At 43.5% G+C, this 20,513-nt stretch overlaps 3 protein-coding genes across 10 annotated transcripts in view; 2 read left to right on the forward strand and 1 right to left on the reverse strand.

Annotated features, from left to right (window-relative positions):
- Window positions 1-7,614, reverse strand: part of ANKRD27 (ankyrin repeat domain 27) — a 34,528-nt gene extending 26,914 nt beyond the window's left edge. For 3 of the 8 annotated variants that reach the window (XM_085551096.1, XM_015874029.3, XM_015874026.3), the window contains exon 1: window positions 7,434-7,614. In XM_085551096.1, the coding sequence (XP_085407222.1) occupies window positions 7,434-7,614 (181 nt within the window). Of the gene's footprint in view, window positions 1-6,043; window positions 6,233-6,893 lie in introns of all 8 variants that reach the window. The other 5 variants (XM_085551097.1, XM_015874030.3, XM_085551099.1 and 2 more) reach the window with 4 other exon arrangements.
- A 368-nt stretch (window positions 7,615-7,982) lies between these two features.
- RGS9BP (regulator of G protein signaling 9 binding protein) lies at window positions 7,983-11,857 on the forward strand. Its single transcript, XM_015874031.3, has one exon. The coding sequence runs from the start codon at window positions 7,983-7,985 to the stop codon at window positions 8,694-8,696; it is 714 nt and encodes a 237-aa protein (XP_015729517.1). The 3' UTR covers window positions 8,697-11,857.
- Window positions 11,858-17,493: 5,636 nt separating this feature from the next.
- Window positions 17,494-20,229, forward strand: NUDT19 (nudix hydrolase 19). The gene is made up of 3 exons (XM_015873946.3): window positions 17,494-18,206; window positions 18,280-18,487; window positions 18,738-20,229. The coding sequence occupies exons 1-3, from the start codon at window positions 17,505-17,507 to the stop codon at window positions 18,962-18,964; spliced, it is 1,137 nt and encodes a 378-aa protein (XP_015729432.1). The 5' UTR covers window positions 17,494-17,504; the 3' UTR covers window positions 18,965-20,229.
- The last annotated feature ends 284 nt before the right edge of the window (window positions 20,230-20,513 follow it).

The raw sequence follows: 20,513 nt of genomic DNA on the forward strand, positions 1-20,513 counted from the left end.
GAAGAGACATGAAACCACTGTGTTACAGTATAATTGGATGGAAAAATACATTCCCAATTCACACAGATTTTTAAACAGTCCTTCAGTTTCAGCTATGCTGTTAACTGATCTATTGTCTGTTACCTGATCTACGTACAGTCTCATCCTTCCTTATAATTAGGCACAAGGAGAACTCAACACAAACCTAATCAGTTAAGCCTGCAAGTCATTCCCACTATAAAGTTATCAGCAGTTACTTGCAGCCTGGATCACCTCAGCATGAGCCACTAAAGACAACTAAGGCAGCAGCAGGTAACTGTCTCCAGCAGTTTTTTTTCCTTATGAAGCTCCAGATGAAACAGTTCATCCGCCTTCCAAAAGTGGAAAAATATCTTCCATGAAAGGATATCAATTTGGCTATCACAGCCCTAAGATGGGCCTTATCAAGCAGGACTAATTATCTATTAACTGCCTGTTAACAATCAGCTAAGCAATAATTCCAGTAAGACCTTAAATGACTTAGAGCTCACAGTTCAAACAAGATTCAACACCAGCTTGTTACACAGAAGGCAAATGTCACAGAGGGCCGTATGAACACATGCAGCTAGCAAAATCATCAGCCACGGCAAAGCTTATTTTGGAGTCCTGTATTCCTTTTTGGGTGCACTTCAGGGAAGATGAAATGATGAATCTTCAGATTACTGAAGAATCTGAAGTGAGAAAGGCAGAAAAGGGGGATGTAGAACACAGTGCAATGATACTAGCTAAGGCAAAGCAACTGCATGAGGTAAGTAAGAAAATCCCACAGATGTACCAAGGTCTCAGCAAGGGCATTTTGTTCCACATCTGTAAAAGAAGTAATAGGCCTCAGCTTAGGTAAAGAGAGTCAGGTAACAACTTTTTAAAATAAAGATAAACACATGTTTTAGATCACTTGTCAAAGCTATCAGGTGTCCGATATTGTAAATCTTTAAGAACCTGTTAAACAAACCTCTACTGGAAGCGATACAGATCCAGCCTTCTAGCCTCACTAGATTATATGATCTCCCGAGATGCTTTCCAAAACAAACTTGCCCACCAAAACATCTTCACCTGCCTTTTTATTTGTGAATTCATGTTCACTATCCAGCCAACTGGTAGATGAGAACGCTGTGACCCTCTATGCAGTGTGCATGAAGGTATTAGGATGCCAGGTGCTGAGCAGTGGGGAGGTGAGACTAGAGCACAATGACACAAGAAGGCAACTAAGCATCAGACTGCAGACAAAACCGCAGTGAGCATGTGTTTCCAATTGCTATATTGCCCATTTTTGCAGTTTAATAATCTAAGTCCAAAGAATTCTTTCCCACAGTAGAAAAGGGAAGGAATAACACATCCCATAAACCTCCCTTCTCCAGAAAACTGCATCTCATCGAAGAAGACAGAAGCTTAGTTCACAGAAGTGTTTGCAGGTCACCCTGAGCAGAAGCAGACTGAAGACTCCAGTCTGCCAGCAGGGCACATAAAGCTGCAACCAAGTCCCTGCAAGGCAGGAAGTAGCAGCCAGTAATCAAATGAGTGCTGTTTTGAGAATGGATTCTCCATTTTCTTCTCTTTTCTCACTCTTTTCCCTCAGCCCTACATCTGTGCACTGCTCCATTACTGGATGGCTACTGTATCTGATTAATGCATGGGTATGCAAAAGAAAGGATGAAATGTTCATTAAATTAACTGAAGCAATTAATCAGCTACATTTGCCGAGACAGAAATAGGGATCTATAGGCCACGTAGTAATAGTAATTACAACAAAGCCAAGTCCTTCACACTACACTTCTACGGATCAAGTCTACAGAAACTGAAGAATACATTACAGACCCCCCCAAATTTTGGCTCGAGCATTTTTGAGATAAGTCAATTTCTTTCCATCTCAAAAGTTAAGTGCATCTGAACATTACAGCTAATGCACTGCGGTAATTCTAAGAACGCATTAGAATACTCCATTGAGAATTCGCTGGCAGAACACAGCATCCAACTTTAGTCTAATGGAACTGAAGGGGCAAGTGGTGGAATTATTCCTCTAGTTGCACCTCGAGCAGCTTTAGATTTACTAACATTCAGCAAGCAGGAAAAAGCACAAAGTCATATAAGCATTGAAGAGTTCTGGTAACACAACTGAAAGCCCATTAAAAATTTTCATAAGCCATATTCCCTACGTTTATTAAATTTTATCATGCTAAGCTGTAAAGCAATACATAAGTACTACTTTCAAAATGTTTAAATGGAACCACTTTGCTGCATGGCTTCACGCCTGTAAACACAGGAATAGCTGTGACTGCTGGAAGAACAGAAGCCAGCACATCAGAGAATCCAATAAGCATTATGTTACTCTTTATAAAAAAAAGAAAACAAGAATATAATCATACCCTTAGAACAGCCAAGTCCTTTGTAGACTAAGAACAGAGTGATAGTTCTAATGACACATCTTGCACCAGGAACAGCTGAAGTGAAAAGCCATGCAATGAATCCAAGCACATCACTTCTTTCCAAAAGAGTGGAAACCAAGTCCTATGACCTTTGGTACTGACAGCAATAAGTAGGACTTAGCTATGAAAGTTTTTGTCATCAGGTTTCCTCTTAGAGATACTGAAATCAGGTGCTTTCCACAGACCTATTCATTTCCAGCTCTTTTTAAGAAACATTTTGAAATAGTCATTGAAGTAGATGCCACTGCTTTTACTTGACAGCTACATTATGTCTCCATTCTAAAAATTCTTATTCAGTTCTGAAGTACACCTCCAGAATATCCTGCATTAACACTGCAGACCTAATGAGACATACTACAGAGAAAATGCCTTTCATAACAGCACAAAGGATTCTGTATGGAAACACTTCATGTTCAGTGGTGAACAGCACAAGACTGACTTGCTCATTTCACACACTGACATCAATTTCATCTTTGCTTGCACTCTTGTACAACAGTAACAACTTCAGCTGAGTAAACCAATAACTAGCATATCACTTGCTGAAAAGCTCAAAAGAATGACAGAAATCAGACCAAGCAGTAACTTATTACTCAGCTACAAGTTGTTTATCTCTGAACAGCTAAACATTACACTGAGACATTCCTGGTAAAGTTTATTTACCACATTAGCAAACTGTAAAGCTCTCCAGAAAGAAACCTGGATGAAACAATTGTTCCCCAGTTCCAAATGACTTCTCAAACACAGTGGGATCATTCCCTGACCCCACACACACACAAATATCTCTCAGAGCACCACTTGTTAGTATTACAGCTGAATCTAAGCATATCTTAAAGCACTCTGCAAACAGAAATTTAACAGTGGGACTTAACTAGTCTCAGTCCAAATAAAACTAGTTACCACTTTAACCACGGCTTTATTTGTAGTATTACTCCTCATATTTACACTACTTGAGGCTAAAAGTCACACTTTGGACTCCCACCCCTAACAAATGAGCACTGAGCATCTGGTTAACTATTGCTGTGAGACATGTTCCAGTGTACCCTGCTCACCACAAGGGACAGGTAAAGAGGAAACTATTTCTGCCTCTTACAATCAGCTGCAGATCATAGTGACTTCTACTGAAGTGAAGTATATCAGAGTATCACCTCTGAACTGTCAGAGTATTAAGTAGTAAATCTGCATCAGTCAGCTCAAGGCTTCCTAGAAATCCAGGGAAAACTCAGTTATATCATCCCAGAATGTGAGCCTGACATGATGCAGCAGGTTCTGGGAAAGAGAGGTCAGTGCCATTCCAGGAAGATGCTCCTTTTTCAACTATATCTCCCCTGCAGTCACATTTCTTCAGATGAAGGGTACAGAGCTCAGATTTTTGTGTGCAGTGTTTGGTTTCTTGTTTGTTTGGGTTTTTTTTTTCGGGATGAGGGGAGGAAATGTGAGTATCTCAGCACATCCCTCTCCATGTAGATCCCACTTCCCTATTTGGGGTCAGACAGCTTCATCTCTCATCACTTCTCCCAGCACCACGCTGCACCCCAGGGCATAGCACAGTGCCTGGCAGCAGGAGGTGCATTCTGCCCATCCCTCACGCTGCTTTCCACTATGAGCCCCCAAAAAACTCTAAACCAGAGCTCATTTTTAAAAAGAACATTCAACGTTTCTAATTTAGTGCATTCACGCTATAGCTTGGTGCTAAAACATGTGCATTTCTCTCAGGCTTGAGGCTAAAGTACATACTGGCCTGACTCCCACCAGCCACCTATTTCATCCCTCTGATCAGCACTCTATGTGCAGCTCACCCTCCCACAGGATGCTGTCTGCTCTTACCCAGTCACTTCCCCTGATTTCAGAGATCACCTCTCTTGGCATTAGCCAGGTGCTTAGAACAAGCTGCATTCCTAACAACACAAGAGAGACTGGATTCCCAACTCTTGCAGGTTTAAAAATATTATGAGTAGCTGCAAATTCCTCACCCGTGTTTGTTCTGTAGCTTACCATTAATAAGGCTGCACTCAGGACTCAAATTGGGAATCCTGAGCAAATTGTGAAGGAAGAGAGCAGAAAAGGTTGATCAGTAGAACTACAAAGATTAAAAAGAACACATTTAGAGAACAAACATTAACAGAAGGGACAAAGTTCTCACCATCAGCTCAATGCATTTACACAATGTCACCCCTGCAGCCTTGCAGAGGTACCAGCATACAAATTCACAGAGGACTGACCACAATAAAAGACACAAAAACTAAGGTGCTAAAGTACAAAGATAAACGGTGTTTTCTTAAGCCAATTATGGTGATCCTTCACTCACAGAAGCAAAGAAGTTGTAGAACTCCTCAGCTTACACACTGGGAGCACAAATTAAAACGGAGACAAACACTGACTACAGAGTCACAGACCACTGAGGAAGGAAGGTGGGAGCAGTTGCACAGAATAAGTTCTTCCAACCAGCACAGCAAACAGTTCCAAGCACTACTGGCTTTAATACCACATCGGGCACCATACACTGGCCCAGGGTAACTGAAAGCCACCTGACAGCAAGCCCAGAAAAGACTTATCAGACTGATGATCCTCCATGATAGACATGAAAATTCTCACTCTGTATCAACATTGCAAGACCCTTTATGACAAAACACTTCACAAAACACAAGCCAGGAGTTATCTGAACAAAGCCGCACTGTGTTATCAGACACTCAACCACTTTTGTTCACACTGCATCTAATCCTTATGTTCCATTCTCATCTCAGTGGCTTTCAACCATCTCAGGTCACAGCATTTGGATGCCTGAACTCAGTGTGTGAGCTCACCCCAGAAGCAAAGCCATGAGGCAAGACTTAGCAACCATTCAAACAAAACAGATTTGTATTTACCTAAAATACCACTTAAGTCTATTAAAATGATACAGGATTTAACAAGCACTAATGCTCAAGAAGCAGCAGAGTATTTTGCAGTTTTTAAGAGTACTGCAGTACAAAAACACTATCATAAACACCTGTTGGAAGGAAGCCCTTCTACAGAGCCAGCAAACATTTCTGCTTGCACTCATTCTGCTGCTTCCTAACTCCCTTGTAATTTTGGGGTTTGTTTGTTTGTTTTTTGTCAAAAATTCTGGACAAAGTCTCAGCTAGTCAGCATCTCCTTTGAAAGGGTTATCAGGACTTCAAAGCATCACGTTTGATAAGCTACAAATAAATTTAAAGAGTTTTCAGAATCTACCTGTTAATTGCATACAGCTGAACTTCATTAGAGCTCATCTGCAGAACAACCTTTCTCCACACATGACATACCTAAAAATGTTTTTAGACATTACCTGACACAGATTGTTACTGCTGCTGCCTTTGGACTCGCACAGTCACATGTTCCTAAAACAACATCGCTTCCCCTCCTCAGCTATGTCTGGATTTGAGAGAGACAGAGTTCCAAGATTCTGGCATGCCACAAGGCACAGCAGCCTCAGTAAGGTGCAGCAGCACAGATCCTGTCCACACACACATGGACATGTAATGTGGTTAGGATTAAGCTTAAGTCACACAGGACTCCAGATTGAAAGGTAGAGCTAATCCTTCTACCACATGACGATAATTAAGCAGTTACAAAACTTCACTCACAAGGTCAAAAGCATCTTGTGCTTCTTCATTCCAGCAAGGAACAGACATTGATTCACCACACCTTGCCTACCACTGGTAGGGAGCTACCCAGTGGCTCCACAGTGACCCCACAGCCTGCTGCAGGACTTGGCAGCTGGTTTCTTCCACAGGTGCACATGGGTACAGCAGAAGCCACACACGACTTGTGGCCTGGTCCAACACAAAAGCAGAACAAAAAGCAGTCAGGAAAGCAAAGGACCAAACTCCCCATGCAACTGAATCATAAAAAAGGAACACAGCCTTGACATACCCCCAGGCCTGGCACAGCCACAGGAACCCAGCCTGCCCAGAGCCTGCCCAGCACAGCACCATATCTTGCCTGTGGCTCACACTGTGCTGCCACGATAAGGGACAGGGTCACGATCAATCTCTTGGAGGATGTTTTCACTTCTCATAAGTTACTGTAGCAACATCAAACTATACAGTTGTCCAGGAGCATTAAGGTATAAGTAGCTGTGCATGTCATGACAAACAAGTTCTCCAGAAGTCTGCTATGGTGAAACACGTGTTAAGAAACAGAGCCCAGACCGCTACATAGTGCTCAGCATCAGTGTTATCTATCCTGGAAGACACAGGTGTGTGTACAAACATGCCTACAGCTCCTCACTGACCACATCGTATTTCAGAACACACACAAGGGCAGCCGCTAACGTACCATTTTCGATAGTAAGAAGCTTGTGTTTGCTAAACCTTCTGATGTCTGATTACTTGATTTCAATTACCCTTAGATATTCTAGGCCCCGTATTCACACTTCCTAGGGGCCCTCATAAACAATCCATAAAAAAGGAGGAAAAATACACAAATTCTCACCCCCGACAAACAAGCTGAAGTATTCGTGACACCGATATACAGAAAGCATGCAGCACACAGCCCGGTAGGAACCCGAGTGCACTCCTCTGGTATAAATAATGCACGTACCGGGGTGACACAAAGTTCAGCGCTGCATTCAGCGCTCCCCACGCCGCGCAGGTGGCAGCGGGTCTAACCCGCAGGTGGCAGCGGGACCACGGGCACCGGGAGCCGCCGCGCCAAGGGCCGGACGCCGCCGGAGCCGCAGCTGCCAACGCGGCGGGGAGCGCAGCACAGCACAGCGCCCCGAGCACAGCCGGCCCAGGCCACACCGGCTCCGTGGCAGCCCCAGCCCGGGAGCAGGCCGCGGCCAAGGCCGGCACCTCCCCTCTCGCAGCACGGCTCACAGGCCGCGACACGGCCGCTCCGGGAGGGCACCGCCGGGAGCGGCCCCGCGGAAAGCGACCAGCGGGAGGAAGAGGAGGAGTGAGAGAGGAGTGAGAGCAGCTCGCCCCGCCGACACCGCCCCCCCAACCGCCCCGCGCCGCAGCCGAGCCATACCGGGATCCAGGGCGGGCCGGTGCGGCGCCGCACGAAGCCAATGGCCGGGCAGCGGCGGGAAGCGAACGAGGAAGCGGGCGGCCGCCGGGGGTCGGAGCCTCCAGGGGCGGAGCCTGCGAGGGCTTATAGGGCCGGCCCGGGCCGCGCCCGGAGGCCGCGGGCGCTCCCTGCTCGGCGCCATGTGACCGCGCGGCGCCCAGCTGCGCCGGATCGGGTCGGTGCTGACAGCGGGCGGCGAGAGCCGCCGATCTGCAGAGCCTCAGCTTTAGTTCTCGGGTTCGCCTTTGTCCCGTGTTTGGCACTTGTCAAACTACGGCGCCCCATCGGCGGACGCCCGGCGCTCTGCGGGATGACGCGCCCGGGTCGTGCCTCCCGCCGGCGGTAGCGGGGGAAGCGATGCTGCCCGGAGCGGCCGGAGCCGCCTGAGGGACCGCGGGGCGGCGCGACACGGGGCTGCATCGCGCCATGAGCGCTGGGAGCGGCTGCGCTGCGCAGCTCCGCGATCCCGGGGCCGGGTAACCGCGGAGGAGGCGCCCGGACGGCGGGACCATGGTGAAGGAGGAGTGCAAGGCGCTGCTGGACGCGCTCAGCAGGGTGACCGCCTGCTACCGGCACATGGTGCTGACCATCGGCGGCACCTCGGACTCGCAGAACCTGCGCGAGGAGTTGAAGAAGACCCGGCAGAAAGCACAGGAGCTGGCGGTGGCCAACAGGAACAAGCTGACCGCGGTGCTGAGGGATAAAACCGTGAGTAAGGAGGACAAAGCCGAGTTTGAGAGACTATGGGTGATTTTCTCCACGTGCCTAGAGATCCTGGAGATCGACATGAGGAGAGCCCTGGAGCTGGGGCACGAGTTCCCGCTGAACGTCCCCAAAAAACACCTGATCCAGACGGGCATGAGCGGGGGCACGTCTGGTGTGGCTGCCCGGGCCATGAGTGTCCAGAACATGAAGTACGAGGCCGAGCACAACATTGACGTGGTGGATCTGAAGGACCTAGAGAACGAAATCAACCAGGTAGGAGAAATGATGTACGAGATGGAAATGAAGGTCAATGTTCCCCAGTGGACGGTAGAGGCTAAGCAAGACCCTGGGGCTGAACTCAAATCCACCATCAGCGTGGGCGCTTCTTCCATTGGCATGATCTCTGTGGAGGAAAATAAATCCTTCTGCGATATCAGCAAAGTTCTGGCTGGGATTGTTTTCTCCGCTGTTCTCATTATTGCTATTGTGCTGGCAGTGTGTGTGGTAAAACTCTCGTAGACTGTGCTGGCACTGGAGAGCTCTCACAGGGCCGCCCAAAAGTGCTTCGTGCCACACGTCTCTTGTCACCTGGGTGCGCTGAGTATCTAATCCTAGCACTTGGAAATGTAACTAAAAACTTCTGCCTCTCAATATCCTGAAATGCACAGTTCCTTTCATGCTTTTTGAAGAAAAAGATGCAGATCAGCCTGCAAACTAGGATGTGTTTGTTAGCTGGACTTGTAAGGGTTAACTGTGAGGTACTGAAGGTATTATCACTACTGGCTATAACAGTGATTTGTCTGCTATTAATAGATCGTCACTCTGAGAAGCCTGTATTTTTTGTTCTTGACTAGGCTCTGCAGTTTGCTGCTGCTCACAGTATTTCTGACTGACACAAATTTGGAGGCCAACACAGGTGTTTTTGTGTGACAGTAAACAGAATGGATTGGGATTTTTTTTTTCAGCAATACACAAGATATTATTTAAGTGGAGGAAAAAGGATGGACACACCAGTAAGAGCATGTAAATATCTATTTTAATAAAGGTTAATGATCAGGGAGGTGTGGAGGAGGGCAGAGCAAACTAGCAGTATTCAGTAAGTACAGTTTGTAGCTTTAGACTGGGCTGCACAGAACCCAGATACCGAGGTTGGCACTGCACAAATTGATGGCTTTCCACACCCTGAGAGAGCAAAGGGAGAGCTGCGTAGTCAGAAAAATACTAGCAAGCCCTGTGGTTTGCTTCCACATTTACCGTGATTTTGTCTCCCCCTGGAGAAAGGCTGATCCTTGCCTCTGGTCAGGTTCTTTCTATCGATGCAATCTGTCTGAACTTCAGAGCTAACTATGAGATGAGAAGCAGTGAATCCACCAACAGCAGATGACATAATTTTTGGAAATAGTTTGGCAAACAGCAGTGATGTGGGGTGAAAGCAGACCTTTCTAGTCATCCCAAAAGAGATGGTCTCTCATGTCGACGGGCAGAGATTTGGGCTTCTTGACAGTCAGTCACGTTTCTGCAAACTCCTGAGGTCTTTGCAGAAATGCAGATAAAGCTAAAAAAAAAAAAAATCTGTTTCATGTCTCATTCATTTCTGAGAAATCATTTGGGAAAGAGGAAGTCTGTAGTACTGGACACATAACTGGTCCAATTGGATACCCTGCAGTTTGGGACGATAAAAGCAAGAGCAGCAGAAAACTCCCAGTGTTTACCTACAAATTGCCTGTTGAAATGTAGAACTGAGGGGACATTGACTTTGCAGAGAAGCTCTGTTATGTCTCGTAAAAGGACCCATGTGTTAATGTTCTTTATTATGTAATTTATGGAGATTCTTTCTGTTCATGTAAATACACGCCATTCATTCAGGAATGCTTAGTACATACATTATAGTGCATATGAGACACTCTGCAGGGCAATTATAGAGACCCATTTACATGGGGGTTTTAATACATAATTAGTCTGCCACCCCAGTTATTATGGACACATATCAAAAGGTAATCATCAGATATGGCTGGCGAAGTTACTAGAAAACAATCTATCTTTGTTAGTGAATGTTACCAACATATATGAACAGGTGATAAGTTTTTGAGTTGAGGACAAAACTTTTAAGAACAGCAGCAGGTGACTTTTAAATATGTAATAAAACTGGATTTGGGTAGAAAAAGCATGTACAAATTTGAATCTAGTGAGGAAAAAGAATGCCAAGTGAAGGCTTGAGTTGTGAGTAATGCACATTGATCCAGTCTAGACACCATTCACATAGGAACTGATGTATAAGACTCTTCCTTTCTACTGTGTTTCAGTCATTCCATAGGATGTGTTTTGTACATATTGAACTTAGGATAGATCCTGAGCAGCACTCTTAAACAGTCAAGCCTGTTTTAATTGGTGCTACTGCTTCAGTCTGTCTAGACATATATGAGGTGTAATAGCTGTGTTTTGATTTAAATGCTGAGAACTCTTTCACAATAATACTGAGTAAACACATTTATAGAAAATACAGCAAAAGCTGCAGGAGAATGTACTGTTAAGGATGGCCACCACTAGTCACTAAGGGTTTGCTTGTCATTGCAGTCTCCTGTTACTTAGTTCACATGAAGGTGCATCAGAAGTTGGACTTTTTTCTTTGCTTTTTGAAAATGTCATATTTCTTTTGAAATCAGGGAATTTGAACTCATGTTCTGAAAACCCCAGTAATGTGAGTCGGGTTTCTGGGGGATAAAAAAAAACATGGTAACATAACATCTACTGCATTCATTATTTTGTGCTTTGGTACAAAGTGGATATAACATTTAGCAACAGTTATTTGTATAGAGGGATTTTTAAGACTAGTCTTCAAAAGGAAGCCATGGTGAGCTCATGAGCTGAATATTTTCAGTCCATTACTTTTTTGCTTTGATTTTCAATAACGCAGGACCTGAAGACTTGGTAATTATGTAAGTCTTACTTCATTTGAGTGTGCATGCAGTTAGTAAAGGATTGAACCGTGTAAAAATAACGTCTTTTGAGATTCTAAGACAAAGGTGGCTTCAGATTTATCCACTGTTAATTTGTTCATTAAAGTCTGTATTTTTTTATATATGAAATCAAAAGATGAAGTAGAATTCTAAGAGGATCGTTACAGTCTCTTCTAAATGGATAGTGTTATTAATTCCTGTTATTAATCTCCTGTGTAAAAAAAGCACACTTGAAACAAGTGTATGCACAATGTGACAGAGTCTAGGAGCATGAGTACACAAATCAAAATGGTCTGAAACCACCACTGTCCAAAAGCTTTGATTTCTCTTAAATTAAGAAACAAATAAGTGTGCTAGAGTCATCGATTTTTTCCCAGTGGAGTGGAAGTGGAACGAGAATGGAAATGGAAGGTCAAATTTCAAATACTCTGAATTTAGCATGATGAGAACACAAATACTCTGCTGCTGACCAGTGAATGAGAACGTCACTGTGTTTTCACTACAAATGAAGATGCTCGTTGCTTAATTTGAATCTTGTTCTACTTCAGTTTTTTGTCCTTATTCATAGGACACACACTCAATTTGCTGAATACTGAAATCTTATCGCTGACTTGAATTCTATTGTTTTTTGCCTGTGCATGAGTGGTATTTTCTACACTTGAATGAAACTTGTTATTGTCACTATTTATTTAAATTAAAATAAAGTATGTTCTTATAACTTAATGGTTGGTTTGCAGTAGTGATTAAAAGCAAACAAACGAAAACTGGAATATCGATGTGCCTTTTCAATGAGCTCTTCTAAAGAAGAAACTACAGAAATTAAGCTAACATAATGAGACTTCACATTACGTTGTCTTTCAATAAACACACCCTTCTCATGAAGTTGAATACAGTGATATATCTAAATTTATAAAGCAGGGAAATCAGGCATTTGAAAAGTCAAAAAACCTCTGCCTTAAGAAACAGCTCCCTTTAGGACAGCGGGCATGATGTTGCTTTCAGCACTGCTTGCTCAAGAGCATTGAGTAAAGTCTCAACCACTGGCTTTGGAAGTTGAAATCTAGAGATTTTAGGTCAGAATAACCTGAAGAAGATCCTCTTGTGTTAGGATCCAAATGCTGTCCTCATTTTTCTAGTTTTTTTTTTTAACAAAAGATATACACAGTTGAAGGAGTATAAAATCTATTCCTGTGGTATTGATAGCAACAATGATGAACAGTTGTATCAAACTATCTGAACTGAGATCTGCTAAATGCTGCAATATGTCATTTTGTTTCAGGACTCCCAGTCCATAAATGTAAGACCATGTTAGTTTTTTAATTTGCTAACGAAATGAATGCAGAACCACAGTTAAGTGGCTCTCCTCATCTTGCAGCCCAAATGACACTTTAAACTTAACAGCGTTATGAGCATGAAATAAAATTGGTTTCAAAATTCTTCAAGTAAACATGGAAGCTCTGTTATGGGAATGCAGTTATTTAACAACCAAGGAAACTGGCTGATACCATTAGCTTCTGACTAAGAATTAAATACATGCTTACTGTTTACAGTCTGTAAGGATTCGTTATGTGCTTTCTTTTCCATCTTATAACACAAGGTTTGTGTTATTTATATATATTTTCCAGAAATCTATTATATTTAAGTGCTAATGGAACTCCTACTCAACATATTTACCCTTCACAGATTTTCATTATGTAAAAAGTCATTCAGGAAGACCAGTGGATTATAGATCTCTAAGTGCTCTCTCTCAATACGATTATGTAAGTCTTTTAATGCGGGAAGAGATCTGGACAAAATAGTAGTCTACACGTGAACAGCATTTGCTATGGTAAGCATACAGCAAAAGGAGGATCAGAAAAGTCTGTCTTTCTCATAAAATTATATCTGTGCTGAGGGAAGGACAAGGTACTGAAAGGAGACGGATGCAAATACTGTCTTCATTTTACATAAACAAAGTAGGTTTTTTGTTAAATAGCAAACAACAGCATCAGGGTATTAAGCTATGACTTGTAAGAACGTAATGTCTTACATCCAGAGTGACTGGGAAAATATAGAATATCTGACTGGAGCTGACAACCCATTCTCTGATTAACCGAATACAAAATAAGAGTAAAAATATCAAAAACATTTTAATTAGCTACATGTTGGTATCAATTTTACTTGAAAGAAAACTCCTTTTCTCTGTTTCATGCTACTGAGATGAAGCGGTCCCCAAAGGATGGAATCTGTTATCAGCGAGCTGTTGCAGTGTTGTAATGCAGTTGGAAACGCAGCTTAATCAGCTACCACTGAATAAACCTTTAAGAAGGTGAAAAGTCACATGGCACATAACCAACAGCAAGGCTCCTCTGAGTCCTCCTGTACAGCCAAGCACAAACACTACACGCTGGAAGCTGTGCACCTAGAGGCCATGTAGGCAGAAACAAATAAACAGCTGCTCTGAAATACTGTGAAATGCGGAGACCAGCTAGAGAAAGTAATTACGTTGTTCTGCTCTTGTCATGCTGTCAGAAAATCAACAGTGCTTTTCCTAAGAGGCAGAAATCCACTTCGTGAGCCTCTACAGTGTCATTTGTGGGTTTTTCCTTGTTATTGTTTTGTTTTTATTTTATTTTGGTTTTCCCTGTTGTTTTTATTGTATTGTATGGGGTTTTTTTTACACTGTTATTACATGGCTTTATTTATCATATACTTACTGATAACATCTACATCACATTATAGAAACAAATCCTCTAAAAGCTGGTTGTAACTCAGTGCACAGTAACCATGGAATAAAGGCACAAGGTGCGTCTTTCACCTTCTTGGAACTTCAGTCAGTTTTTCACTATGTATGAAGAAAAACCAATGAAGTACATGATCAGTCAAGTCTGTCACTTGCACACAAATACTCACATACGTACAGCTGAACTCACTGAGATATCAGCATTAAGGACTTACACAGCCTAAAACATTATTTTGAAAATCATGTTGGTTTTTTTTCCTAAGAAGAGTAAATATGACATCACACACTATGTATAACTATCTTAAGAAAAAATACTGAGTTACTGAGGAGTACTTCACACACCACAAATGTACTCTATAGCAACTGAATCTAACATGCTAACTGTGTGTGTAACTTTATATATAAATATATATTCGAGTTCTGGGTCCCAGATGGAGTTGTCTGGATCATTGCTCATGTACACCATCACTACTCGTGAGAAATGACACGTATAAAGAGTGCTCATGTAATTAAAGGCTGCAGAATTAGAACCATCATTTCAGTGTGCGTGAGAGATATAATCCATCATGTGTCTGTTGGAAGCAGAACATTTCCAGTTGTTAATGCTATCTGTAACCTAGTTTTCTGATTTGCTTTCATCTGTTGGAAATTATTTGCTATGAAGGTAACCACAAATTTTAATGATGCTCTAATGACAAACCTGCACCGTCAAGATTTGACATTTATTCACATTTTGGACACAGTACTTGGAAAAGGGTACAGTTTATAATGTATTGTTTATTTTAGTAAGTCTGCCTATTCGTTGTAATTCACGAGCTTAAACAATCTAAAAGCCTTAGAATTTCTCCATTTGAAACAAGGCATTTTAAGACATCCTTATTAAACGCTTCATTTTTTGATACATGAAGTTGTAACATTTGGTTAGATATGTGAGGCACTAAACCTGCATGGGGACCAAACTTCTATCAGATGCAAGTTATACTGATTTCCTGTAACCACATCCAAGTCATAGGACAGTGTGTAAATAAAATTAGATCGTGAAATTATGATGAACCTTACTTTTCATCCATAATTAACTGCTGAAGTGGTGCGATTTGCACTGATTCATCATTCAGCAGACATGCAATATAATTTATCCTCATTTTAGGTCTGGCTTTCGTGAGTAAAAGGGTATCTCAGATTTTGCATTCTTTCTGAACTGACTCATAACGTTACTCAAAATTTTATGTACCAATGAGATGAACTCTGCATTTCAGCAGGATATATTGAAGAAAGAAATCATGTAATTTGGAGATGAATAAAATAAGCGTGCTTTATACTTAACCTAAATCTAGTTTGGCTTTAGGACATTTTCCATATTTATCTGAACTATCTTCAGCAACCTAAATATTGCTTTGAAAGAGGAGATGCATGCGCATCTGCAGTGCTTAGGTTTTGCCTTTCTTAGGTGGAAACTGAGAGGAAGTAAAACAATGCTTTGCACCCTAGATCTTTGTGCAGGGAATCCTCAGAACCTGTTCATCTGCTTCTGGAATCTTGCATGAGGTGGTTCAGCTCTGCTGTGAAAAAATATTCAACTACTTTTTCAAAGACACTATTGAGAGGAAGTTCCTTACAGGTGGAGGTGGCTTCCATACCCTAGGGCTGTTTGGTAAAATGCAGCAACAGGAGTGGAGAATAATGTGCCTTAACTCACATTTACCTGTCTTCTGTTCCAAGGGACTGCTGTAAGCAATACTATAACTACAACTATTTCTCTGCCACAGTCCCTGTATTTTATATGTGCTTAAGGATGCAGTGTATATTCCAGCCTAAAGACTACATTTCCACCTATGAAAGAATAACTACAAAGCTAGATCTGCCAAATGTAATACTGCTGTATAGCAGTAAAGCTGCAGGAATTATCCAGGATATTCCAGCTTGTTGGCACCCTACTAATGGCAACTCTTCAGACTACTCTGAGTTGAAAAAATAAAAAAAAATAAAATAAAAATGAGATAAGATCCTGTTTAGAAGCTTAACAATGCAATCTGCACTGTCCTCTAGTACCAGATTTTCCTGGAAAAATGTTGCAAAATAATGTTCCAGAGAACATGACTACTTGCTACTTAAAATGCCTTCATGCTATTATTATCCAACATAATGGACCTTAAATCTTTTAGATCAGCAATCATGCTTGTTGGACATTAAATCTTGGAAGACCTACACAGTTTATTAATATTTTACCACTAAAGCAGCTTTTAGACAAAGCACATTCCTAACAAGATGTATAAATAAAATGAATGCAAAAGGAAAACAAACATGACAAAATCTCCACGATTTCAGGTTCAAAATGTCTTCGATGGAAAGCGCCATGTACTTTATCTGATGGGCAATAGTGGTTAAGCTAGTACCAAAAAAGAGGCTGCAAGAACTCTTGGTTTTACATGCATATTTTTTCATGGGGAAGGGGGAGACTGAGGGCAAACGTGAGCGCTGTCTGGCTGTACTGCAGCTGCTGCTCTGCCCCAGTTCCGTATAATCAGCTCAGTGGCTGACCTATTCCCTGCTGTCTGGAGCCTGACATCAGGATGAACGTAGGATCCAGCTGTGTCTGTGCTGAATATTATTTTTTTTGTCGATTGCTATACTCTGGGATCCCACTGGTTCAATTGCCTCTAAACATTTCAGTGACGGTTCACATCTCATGAGGATTAAGCACAAATAGAAAATAAAATGCAGTGGTTGTCAGAGGCACGGGAGGGTATACGAGTATTTGCCAAACCCAAATCAGGAGCAGAACAATGATGAACAGCCCTGCCCTTCAAAAGCTTATAAAAAAAAGTCAAACAACCCGAGGTGCCGAACGTTTAACTGAAGAGCTGACATAATTTTACTGACATAATTTTTGTCCCTCTAATGTGAAGCACAGATAACGGGATTGCCCCGAGGCCGCGGTCACTCGCCATATTCCGATTACAAACCGGAGCCCTCGGTTCCCGCGACTCTCGGGGCTGTAACCACTGTCCCTTCAGCACCGTTCGAATAGAGCCGCGGCCTCGAGGCAACCAACAACTGGACACATTCCTTGTCCTGTTGTGAACACACTCGGTGCTGTGAAAACTCAGGAAGTGCAAACTGCCTCTTTTTGGGGTTTCTTTTTCGTTTTTCGTTTTTTTTTTTTTTTACTTTTTCAAGTGAAGTGACAGCGATCTCCTTGCTTCCCTCAGCCATTTGCCACGTGCCTGCAAACCCGCTGCGTTTACTTAAGCTTTGCACCGCACGAACACTGCTTTAGGATTAAGGACCGACCAGGACTGAGAACTGGGGCCGCTGGTTGACAGGCTCCGTCACGCGAGCTGCCATCCCATGCCATCCCATCCCATCCCATCCCATCCCATCCCATCCCATCCCATCCCATCCCATGCCATCCCATCCCATGCCATCCCATCCCATCCCATGCCATCCCATCCCATGCCATCCCATCCCATCCCATCCCATCCCATCCCATCCCATCCCATCCCATCCCATCCCATCCCATCCCATCCCATCCCATCCCCTCGACCTCCGCAACTCGGGGCTGCAGTGGCTCCTCCGGTACCGCAGGCGGCGCTGCTGCCCGAGCGACCTCGGAGCGCGATCGCGGCCGCCGCCTCCCGGCTGCCCAAGATGAACCCCCGGCTGCGGCACTGGAGGGAAGCGGCTTCGGTTCTGCTGGCGGCGGGCGCGCGAGGGCAGCGGGCGCCGTGTCCGCTGGGGCCCTGTGACTACGAGCTGCTGCTTTTACAGCGCAGCTCCCGCAGCAGCTTCATGCCCAGCGCTCACGTGTTCCCGGGCGGTCTGGTGGAGGCGGCGGATTTCTCGGCCGAGTGGCTGCGGCTGCTGCCCGCTACGCCGCGCTGCGGGCTGGGCGCCGTCCGGCCGCCGCCTCCGGGCAGCAGCCGCGCCCCGCTCTTCTCCACCGACCGGCAGCAGCTGGGCTCGCCGCTGCCCGGGGAGGTCGCCTTCCGAATCTGCGCTATCCGGGAGACCTTCGAGGAGGCGGGGATCCTCCTACTGGCTCCGGGTGACCGGCCGCGGGACGGGAGCGGCCCGGTCCGTTCGCTGCCCGCCGAGCAGCTGCTCTCCGCGGCGGAGCTGGGCGAGTGGCGGCGCCGGGTGCAGGAAGACCCCGCGTGTTTCCTGCAGCTCTGCCGGCACCTGGGCTGCGTCCCCGACATCTGGGCGCTGCACGAGTGGAGCAACTGGCTGACCCCGGTGGGCAGGGCGGGACGCGGCGGGCGGCGCTACGACACCGCCTTCTACCTGTGCTGTCTGGAGAGCAGGCCGCCGCACACCGTGCAGGACGACCAGGAGATAGCGGCCTTTATGGTAAGGGCGGCGGCAGACTCATAATTTGGCCTGCTGCTGAAGCAGTCATTTCAGGTTTGTTTTCCTCATTCAGTGGTCATCGCCCCTAGAAGCTATCGAACGCTTTAAATCTCAAGAAATCTGGCTCGCTCCACCTCAGTTCTATGAAGTATGTAGACTGTGCAACTTCTCCTCACTGGATGCCTTACACAAGTTCAGCTCCGATCGAGCTCTAGAGGGATGTGAACGTTGGCTGCCTGTGATGTTAACTGCTGCAGATGGCTTCATTCAGCTCTTACCAGGTAAGACAGCAGATGAAGGTTCTTTGAAGTATGTAAAACCTTTGGGAATTGATAAATACTTGAGCCACTTTTCATAAGCCAATCTATAACTGTGAGGGAAGAACCTTCGGAAGTCACATTACTGCACTCTTTTCCAACTGTTTTTCTTCTGCCACCCTTTTTTTTTGTTAAAATTGCAAGTATCACTCAAACAGCTGTAGAACAAGCCAGGCATTGTATAACTAAACGTTGTTCTGTTTGTTTTCTTCAGGTGACGAGTTATACCCAGAAGATCCAGATTATACAGGCGAAAAGAAACCAACAATGTCAACAGATAAGACAGTTGAAGATCTCATGAAAGAGGGTAGTATATTACACAGGATAGTAATAAAAAATACCAACAGTGTTGCTGTCTATGTTAATATTCAAGCAAAATATAAGCATGTGAATCCGCTGATGATAAACACTGATAGTTCGAACTACAATAGCAGATTATAACCTGTTTGGTTTGAAGCTAGAATATGTTTAATTACATATTCACTGTGTTTCTCATCCTTTCTAACAGTTTCCAAGTATTCAGGACAACAGACTTAAATATTCCTTGCCAAAGCATTTCATGTGATTGTAGGTTTTCAATTTGTATCTAATTCTTGGAGTCTTTGAAATTTCATTGTTGTGCCAGTTATGATGTTCAGAAGCTACTGAAAATTTTATACGATCACCAACTGAATTACCTGGATAAACTTGAGAGTGATTTGATACCAGTTATACTGAGCAATGACCAACTTATTCTACTTACACATTAGTAGTGGTATTCCAGCTGCTCTGTTGGGTCACAGAGGTCCTTTTCTCACTGAAAATTAAGGTGTATCACATGTTCAAGTATGTTTTGAGTTGAAGAATTATTTTACTATTCTTATAAACCTGTAACCTGTGTCTAGAAATGAATGTAGCTCCTGTTCCAATTCAATTGATATATTTCAAATTTTGGAAAAACAGTGTATGTGCATATATCCAGATTTGTTAGCTAACATTACATTTTTTAGTGAGGGCGTGGTGAGGCACTGGCACAGCTGCCCAGAGGAACTGTGGATGCCCCATCCATGGAGGTGCTCAAGGCCAGGTTGGATGGGGCCCTGGGCAGCCTGAGCTGGTGGGGGACAGCCCTACCCATGACAAGGGGCTGGAACTGGGTGGGCTTTGAAGTTCCTTCCAACCCAAGTATTTCAATGATTCTATGAAATATTTATTACAAGCAATATTTATATTTGATAAAATGAAATAATTTATGTTAATGGTAATTTATGCAAAACGTCACTATTTTCAAAGGTAGAGAGAATTTAGACATAAACTATCATCTATCGGATTGAGTGCAAGCATTTGTTTTGTTCATTTTAACTTTTACCTTCAAGTTACTTGTAATTTCAAAAGGAAAAATGAATTGTTCGGCTCCAAAAAGATTTCAAAAAGTTCAGGAAATAATGTACTGCCTTGGAAGCAACTATTTCCACATTCCAGTATCCCACATTATGCTTCTTAACGTGTCTTTGAGATTAAAAGACTTCAGAGGAAGCTCAGCTACTCTTTGATCTTTTATCTGGGGGAGGGGAGCAGTAAGTGGAGCATACAGAGCTGTGATGTGATACCTTCTTCATCTGGAAGGATGACTTAAGATTAGACAGTAAAGCTGTTCTGAAAGCTTTGTCTCAACTTTTGTTCTGTATTTCAATTAAAATAAAATTTTCTGCAGTATTTTCATTATACTGAACTGGTCTGTAGCATTCATTTGGACTGGAAAAATGTTCCTGTTTTTTCTCTGTTTATTTTATTGAGCATGCTCAGATGATTCTAGGTTTAGAAGTCCCTTGCTGCTGTGAAGCATTCCCCCGCACAGTATTCTGGCTAATTCTTTACAGCATAAAGATGAAAGGAAAATTAGAAAAATGGTGAGAGGAAGAAGCAAAGAATGGATCCTGTGTTACCCTCTGACATGATTTTCAGTGCTTAGAGATTAACACCAGGCACTGTAATACTAGGTAGGTAAGAA

This window comes from Coturnix japonica, chromosome 6 (genome assembly GCF_054131305.1).
Source record: "Coturnix japonica strain WE chromosome 6, WE-NBRP24, whole genome shotgun sequence".
Classification (NCBI taxonomy): domain Eukaryota; kingdom Metazoa; phylum Chordata; class Aves; order Galliformes; family Phasianidae; genus Coturnix; species Coturnix japonica.

What these genes read in the sequence shown, in the direction of transcription:
- RGS9BP (XM_015874031.3), top strand. Translation starts at nt 7,983, where the DNA reads ATGGTGAAGGAGGAGTGCAAGGCGCTGCTGGACGCGCTCAGCAGGGTG.
- NUDT19 (XM_015873946.3), top strand. Translation starts at nt 17,505, where the DNA reads ATGAACCCCCGGCTGCGGCACTGGAGGGAAGCGGCTTCGGTTCTGCTG. An exon ending in AGGAGATAGCGGCCTTTATG is followed by an intron (nt 18,207 to 18,279) that starts GTAAGGGCGGCG and finishes TTCCTCATTCAG; the next exon opens with TGGTCATCGCCCCTAGAAGC. An exon ending in CTTCATTCAGCTCTTACCAG is followed by an intron (nt 18,488 to 18,737) that starts GTAAGACAGCAG and finishes TGTTTTCTTCAG; the next exon opens with GTGACGAGTTATACCCAGAA.